The sequence below is a fragment of the Corylus avellana genome, chromosome ca1, assembly GCF_901000735.1.
Source record: "Corylus avellana chromosome ca1, CavTom2PMs-1.0".
Classification (NCBI taxonomy): domain Eukaryota; kingdom Viridiplantae; phylum Streptophyta; class Magnoliopsida; order Fagales; family Betulaceae; genus Corylus; species Corylus avellana.
In genome coordinates, this window is record NC_081541.1 from 42,915,746 (window position 1) to 42,922,903 (window position 7,158).

Here is a 7,158-nt window from a genome sequence, read left to right on the forward strand (position 1 = left end):
ATCAAAGGTTGAAATCCATGTCGAAGAGTTGCTTGCCAAACTTTCTCAATGTTGAACATTGTCTAACCACACTCATGCTCATCCCATCCTTCCAAGGCATGCACCATCCCAGCTACACGCCATGCACTACTCATCACTCTTCTTGGCAACCAATTCTGAATGTTCACAAAATTGAAATTAGGAAAGATATAATTTATTCCTATCAAAATATATATTCATATATTAATTATATTTATATGTGAATTTCAATTAATTAACATTAGCGACGACACAAGTAATTGAAAATTATTTCCACCGCCGACAACCATCAATTGCGTCACTAATTATATCCGACACTAGCAACGGGCGAAACCCTTGCTAATATACTCTATTACTGTTTCAAAGTACCTAAATCTGACTCACTTAACATTTTAGTCCGTATAAAAATATTATTTATTTATTTATTTTCAAAAGAAAGAAAATCATGTTGAATTTTTTTTTAAATTAATTTTCTTAGCACTATAAGTGCAGCCAATTGTCACAATTACAATGCCTAAAATTTTAGGAGTTCAATTGCCTAAACGTATAGTCATGGCCAGCTCTCAAGCATTTCTCGCAGGTATTTTATGTTAATTAGGAAAATTTACTTATTTAGTCACTATAGTTTGTAGTTGTGCAAAATTGATTCTGAGATATCAAAAGTATCTTTAAGATTAAGCTATATGTCTAAAATGGTCCATATTATTGATTATTTGAGAAAAATTATTAGATTCATGTGTAGAATCAATAGTGAATTGGCACTGGCACGTGGTATAATTGGTGCTTTAATGGTAAAATTGTTATTTTATAATAAACCGAGTCATCAGTTATACCACATGTAAATTGACTATTAATTGTGATATGGATCTACATGTGCATCCAATATAGACAGTTAATTATAATGAACCGCTTTGAAGATCTCTAGATGTGGTTGACCTTAACAAACCCCAAATTTCAGCACCATGTCCCTTATTTGTATGGCATATAATATACACAGTGAATAAAGGGGAAAAATATAAAAGTCATATTTTTATTTCATTATTACCTCATCGTACTTCAATGTACACAAATTTGTTGACCAATTGATAATGTCATGTCAGTACTTAGAGTATGATAATGGTAGGATAAAATAACTAATTCGCACGGATGCCTCAACATTGTAAGTAATATTAAAATAAAATGTGATTTTTTAACATTATACTCAAAGGAAAAATCTCGATGAAGCACATTTCCGAATCTAGGTGAGCTCTGTACCTCACATCTCTCTTTAATCATTTTTTTCCATAATTGTTTTTTAAAACGATGCAATTTATGTGCTTATGGATCTTTCTACAGTCTCTCTAATAGACAAACTTTAAGTGTAATTTTTATTTTTATTTTTTAATTGAACTGCATACATCAATCAAATAACATGAGATATATGCAGCTATATTTTATATAGAGTCTGAAATAATATATAAATAGAAACACACATAATATATATATATATATATAGAGGAAGTTAAAGCACGATCAAACGGGCACCACCAAAGAACGGAAGCCATGTCGAAGACTTGCTTGCCAGACATCCTCGATATCAAACAAAGTGTTCCCACACTCATTCACATTCCACCCTTCTAAGGCATGCACGATCCCAGCAATACGCCAAGCACTCATCACATTTCTAGGCAGCCAATTCTGTTGCATAATGAAATAGGAAGCGTTAAAATATTAATTATCTTAGAATCAATAGCATAAGTTATTGGTATTATTAATAATTTAACATAATATCTCTGGAATTTAACTTTTATTTCAATTAAATCTTATACATGTTCAGCTCCCAAGCGAGGAAGAATGTTAAAATTTAATTCAATAATAAAATTCTTCATTTGGTTTCTAACCTCACAAGAGTGCATGTTGATCAAAGATGTGGGAGTGATCATTGCTGGTGTGCTGTAGAAGAAGCAATCTTTCCGCATTTTCTTTGGTGGGAATTGAGAAAAAGGAATGAATAATGTTCCTTTCGATGCATTCAATTGTTCATCTTCTTTCCATCCATCTCCCACTAACCATATCTGAAAATCTCACATAATTATGTCATATTATAGTCTCATATGATCTATAATGTGTACTATAATGCATGTTACGAACTCATTATGTGGCAGTACGTGCACGCGTCACTACCACGTCAACCATTAATTAAATTTAATTATTTAATTGTATTTCTCGTAAAGAAAGAAGATTGTCACAAGCAATCATGAAATGGGTACGTTGCAAATTTTACCTTCTCATTGGGATAACTTGATGAAAGGATCAAGTTATTTTTCGACATTGTGGTGAGCCTTAATTGAAGCTTCTCATACTCATCCTTGTATGGTATTGCCACCTGATACAGTTATAAGCTTAGCAACATTAGAAAAAAATATAAAACATTGCAATCTAGGTTGAGCAAGGACAAATCAACAGTACTTAAAACGTACCTGGATACCCCTTTCACATAGAGCATTGGCAATGGCATAAGCAACCTTAGTAAGGTTGCCTCTTAAAAACACTTGAGTTGTTCCTTTTGGAATGCTATTTAGTACCACAGCCACTGCTAAGCTACTTCCATCCACCAGCTTTATTCTAAGCTGAGGGTTCTTTTGGATGTAAAGCTCACCAGTTTTATTAAGTTCCTCCCCCTGCAAAAATTTACACAAATAAATGTTGATAAAATACTGTGAGAAAGATTAATGAATCCATGTACTTTTTTTTGTTAATTTTTTTTTTTCTTTTTTCAATATTTCCAATAGGAGGAGCCCATGGGGATAAAAATATAAAATAAGACTTTTTGCTAAATGTAGTTTCTGTTCTTTCTTAGTTTATATTAGAAAGCTTGATTTACTTGCCTGATTTAGAAGACCTAGACTTAGCACCTTAACTCCTCTCACTTCAGCATCTAGTATAGCTTCTTCAATCAAGTCGTTGAGGGATTCCTTTCGCCATTGTAACATGTACTGAAGATTTTAAAAAACAAAAACAAAGGAAGAAGTTAGACTAAAAAAAAAAAACCAACTAGCTGAATCAAATTGAATGTGATCACTAGCAATAATCTTGTTTCACTTGGGCTCAATTTTAGTTGGAACTGAACTCGTTGAAATTAAAATGCATGTCTTGAAACATAACAAATGAATGTGTTCCGATCCCAACAAATCAAACACAAACTAAAACAAAACACAAGCCAAATCGCAATAGTCATATAAATGAATGTTTCTTACTTGTATATTGTATCTTGGTACTACCCAAGACTGCCATTTGAGCTTTTGGAAAGTGATGTTCTCTAGAACAAATGTACGGCCATAGCTCCAAGTTAGAAACAAAGACCATAATAATGTCACAGGCCACATCAGCCACAGGTACCATTTGGACGTGTGGGGCTTGGAGGCCAAGGAGGCAAATCCTAGGCGTAGATGATAGATGGACTCTGGCGTCGTTAGATGTGTTAAATGTACCACATCTGGTGATTCTTCAGGTTTTTTTAGTGAAGCCTCGTAAAGAGTATCCGAGGACTTGTCCATGGTCCCATACACGTAATCGTATATAGGCATGAAAAGAGAATAATTGGTACGGAATTGGGTGTGATGCAGTGAATGATACCTGTTGAGTGTTGAATCAAATATTTTAGATCATAATTTCTTTAAATTCATACAAATAAGACAGCAATAATAGAGATAACAAAAATTATAGCTAGCTAGGTGGGTGAGGAGACTTACGAGGGGGTATAGATGAGGTACTTGAGAGGGGGTAAGATGGAGAAGAGCCACTTTGGAATGAACTCGTAATTGCAGTGACCCAAGTTGTTCATGAAATCAATATATGTGATGTATCCGAAGGTGGATGCCATAGAGGCAGTTCCGGTGAACACTGTTGTCAGCAATGGGATTGCGAAGAGCATGAAATACGCTATGTGTTCGGCAAACGGATGGATCACAGCTGCCATGCATGCAAGAGCATATTACTAACTTTACAAACTATAACATTTGTACAAATTATTTTAGGGTAATACACTATGTGTGTTAATATTCTTTCTCTATAATTAATATATGATCAACGATATGGCTTTGATTTGTGTCATATGCTTACGTGCACGGGATTTGTGTCATAGTCGGCTATTTAAATGTGATTTGGCTTTTAAAATTATCATTGAATTTAAGATTTATTATTGAATTTTGATTTATTGGTGATTTTAAAAGTCATATCACATTTGAGATGACTTTAACTCTCTTTATAGTGTTACTTTTTTTTCTATATGCTAAAGAAACTTAAAAAAAGATTTAAAAGTTCACTAAATAGTTCATAATAGTTATATTTAGATCATGTTTAATATTGTTTTATAGAACTTAAAAAATCTTTTTAATACATGAAAAATCGTGCCAAACAAAACATTGCTTTATTTGAAAAGAAAAAAAAAAAAAAAAAACTTAAAACAAATTTCTTTAATTTTTTTGTTAAAAAAGCTCACAACATAAAAATAAGTTTTTCCTAATTATAGAAAAAGTCAAAGAAGAAGCTTCATGCATTGTGTTATTCGCGCGCGCATATATATATATATATATATATATATGTATGTATATAAAAAATAATGTTATAAATTATATTTTTATTGGACAATTATCTTACAATACTGATATGACAATTTCAACTAATTATTAAATTAGTCTTTGTAAAAAATAAAAATGTAATGTCAGCATTGCAAAATAGTTATAGAATAAAAATATGATGTATGTTATTTATATCCAATTGATGATTTTAGAAAAGGGGAGATAGAAAATGATGGGAGCAAGTAGATGCTCTAGCATTTCTCATATAAAGAAGTTGTTAGAATATATTATGATTTTATATTATTGATTTATATTTCTTAGTATAGGTCGATTTTATGCTTCCTTGTATAAGTCGATTTAGGTTTACTAGCTTGTATAAGTTAACATATATATACAACGATAAATATGGACCTATATGTATTGTAAACAACTAAGTCAATCAACACACTGTTGCTATTGGACCATTCAGAATGGTGGACATAAGAGTCTAACACCGAACCATGTACCCGTAAATTCTTTGTCTCTTTTTTGCTTCCACAATTATTCTCTTATTTTATATTTTCCCACTAACTTCAATATGGTGTCATAACTTCATTAACACACACACACACACACACACACACACACACACACACATATATATATATATATATATAATGTAATAACATAAAGTATCTTAAAGTATATATCTTACAAGTAATTGGTTCGGTTACAATAGAAGAATGGTGGTGAGAATGGTAGCGAGAGTAGAGGTAGTGGTGGTGCAATGCTCTGTGAAACCAGTAATAGAGGAACTCCACTGGACCCGCATGAACAAGACATATGATAACCACACCATCGCTTCTCCAGAAGGGCAGGTTATGAGTCCCAGGAAGAATCATATACAATACGTAAAATAATATTCCATTGAACAATATCTGGTCATCCCTGTAAACAAAAGAAACAACGGAATCATATAAGACCAAATCATGTGTCAATGCATGCATATGGAAGCTTGAAAGATCTTATGTTATTTTTATTATCATTATTATTCGTGAAAAAACAATTTTTTTCAAACGAACAACAATGGCTTAAATAAAAACAAGGTGATTATAGTTGAGGAAGTTAAAAGTATACATACCAGTTCCTTTCTCTATCAACCTGGTCGAATTCGATACCTTTGTCCAAGATCCGATTATTGCCCTTGGCTGTTCGGTAACGTGATAGAGAGATCCATATCTGATTGTGAAGCATCCTCAACAAAAGGAATGGAAGTATAAGGAAGTTGTAGACGTCTCTCTCACTTTCTCCCTTTACCATGAACGAGTAAGTGCTATGAACCGCCCATGGAGCCAAAATCACGTACTTAATTCCCAACAGGAGACCAAAAAAATTAAGTTAAAAAATAATATATGTATATAAATTAAAAGAATTAACAAGAATGCTAAAACTGCTTGTGTACGACAACGTCAACAAGTGAATCTTTTCATAGTATCCATAAACTGCATGCATATATGTCCTATATATGAAAGGAATAATATATATATAAATACCTTGAAGCTCCCAAGAGGCTGCCATGGCCAGTCAGTGAGGATGCCTGGTTTGGTAGCCATACTTCTAATTAGAGGTAGTGTAACAAACGATTTGTGCTACTTGTGCATGGATTTGGTGGGCTATATATAATGCATGCTCTTCTACTATTGGTTAACTGGTTGTTGAGCCGCCATGAATGCTATGACAGATCCCCCAACGCCCAAATGCAATGTGGCATTTATGTCGTCATGACTTAGATTTTGACAACATATGAAAAACATTTCCAATTGGCACCGAATTTCTCACTGCATTAATTAATTAAAGTTGGCACCGAATTTTTCACTGCATTAATTAATGTAGCAGCAGGAGCGAAAGTCATAGGTTACATTTATGATTGTTTGTGTAGAAAAGGAAGAATATGCATGAATCACGAAGGATCCAGCTTATAACGTGCTGTAATTTTCGTTTTCAGACACAAAAGGACAACGCAAGTGAAGAAATTGGCTACGCCTAACTCATCTCATAAAACTGGTTTTATAGGAGAGGGTTGCCCATTCTTTATAAACATGTCAAAAGTCTTGTCTACAGGCAATGTGAGATTATTTCTCAACACCATCACTCACGTGCAAACCAGTATTTTTTCTGGTCCTTATTATGGGATAAATAATGTGGGCTGCATTCGTCCTGCAGTAGGCTCTGATACCATAAAGAAATTCGTGGGCCTAACTCATCTCGTAAAACTGGTTCAGAAAGTTGATCCGACTGAAAAAAGTGGCACCTAATTTTTCACTGACCTAATTAATTAATATTGTAGCAGGATCAAGAGCCTAGCTTGTATGTAGTTGATTGAATTTAGTCTAGAAAAGGAAGAATATGAATCACGAACAATTCCACTGCAGTTTTCATTTTCAGATAGAAAGAAAAGGACGACGCAACTGCATATGAAATATTTAATTAAAATTGTAAATAAATTATAAAAATTGAGGTAAAAGATCTTTGAATATTTCATATTCAAAGATTGACTCTATAAAAATTGAGGTAAAAGATATTTGATCTCACTCAAATTGAT

At 32.9% G+C, this 7,158-nt stretch overlaps 1 protein-coding gene across 1 annotated transcript; it reads right to left on the reverse strand.

Moving 5' to 3' along the window:
• Positions 1-1,530: 1,530 nt before the first annotated feature.
• Positions 1,531-6,188, reverse strand: LOC132172701 (very-long-chain aldehyde decarbonylase CER1-like). The gene is made up of 10 exons (XM_059584257.1): positions 6,110-6,188; positions 5,698-5,921; positions 5,272-5,504; positions 3,750-3,969; positions 3,255-3,633; positions 2,886-2,993; positions 2,478-2,678; positions 2,282-2,383; positions 1,899-2,072; positions 1,531-1,695 (listed from the first exon to the last, which is right to left on the reverse strand). The coding sequence occupies exons 1-10, from the start codon at positions 6,167-6,169 to the stop codon at positions 1,531-1,533; spliced, it is 1,866 nt and encodes a 621-aa protein (XP_059440240.1). The 5' UTR covers positions 6,170-6,188.
• Between the last annotated feature and the right edge of the window lie 970 nt (positions 6,189-7,158).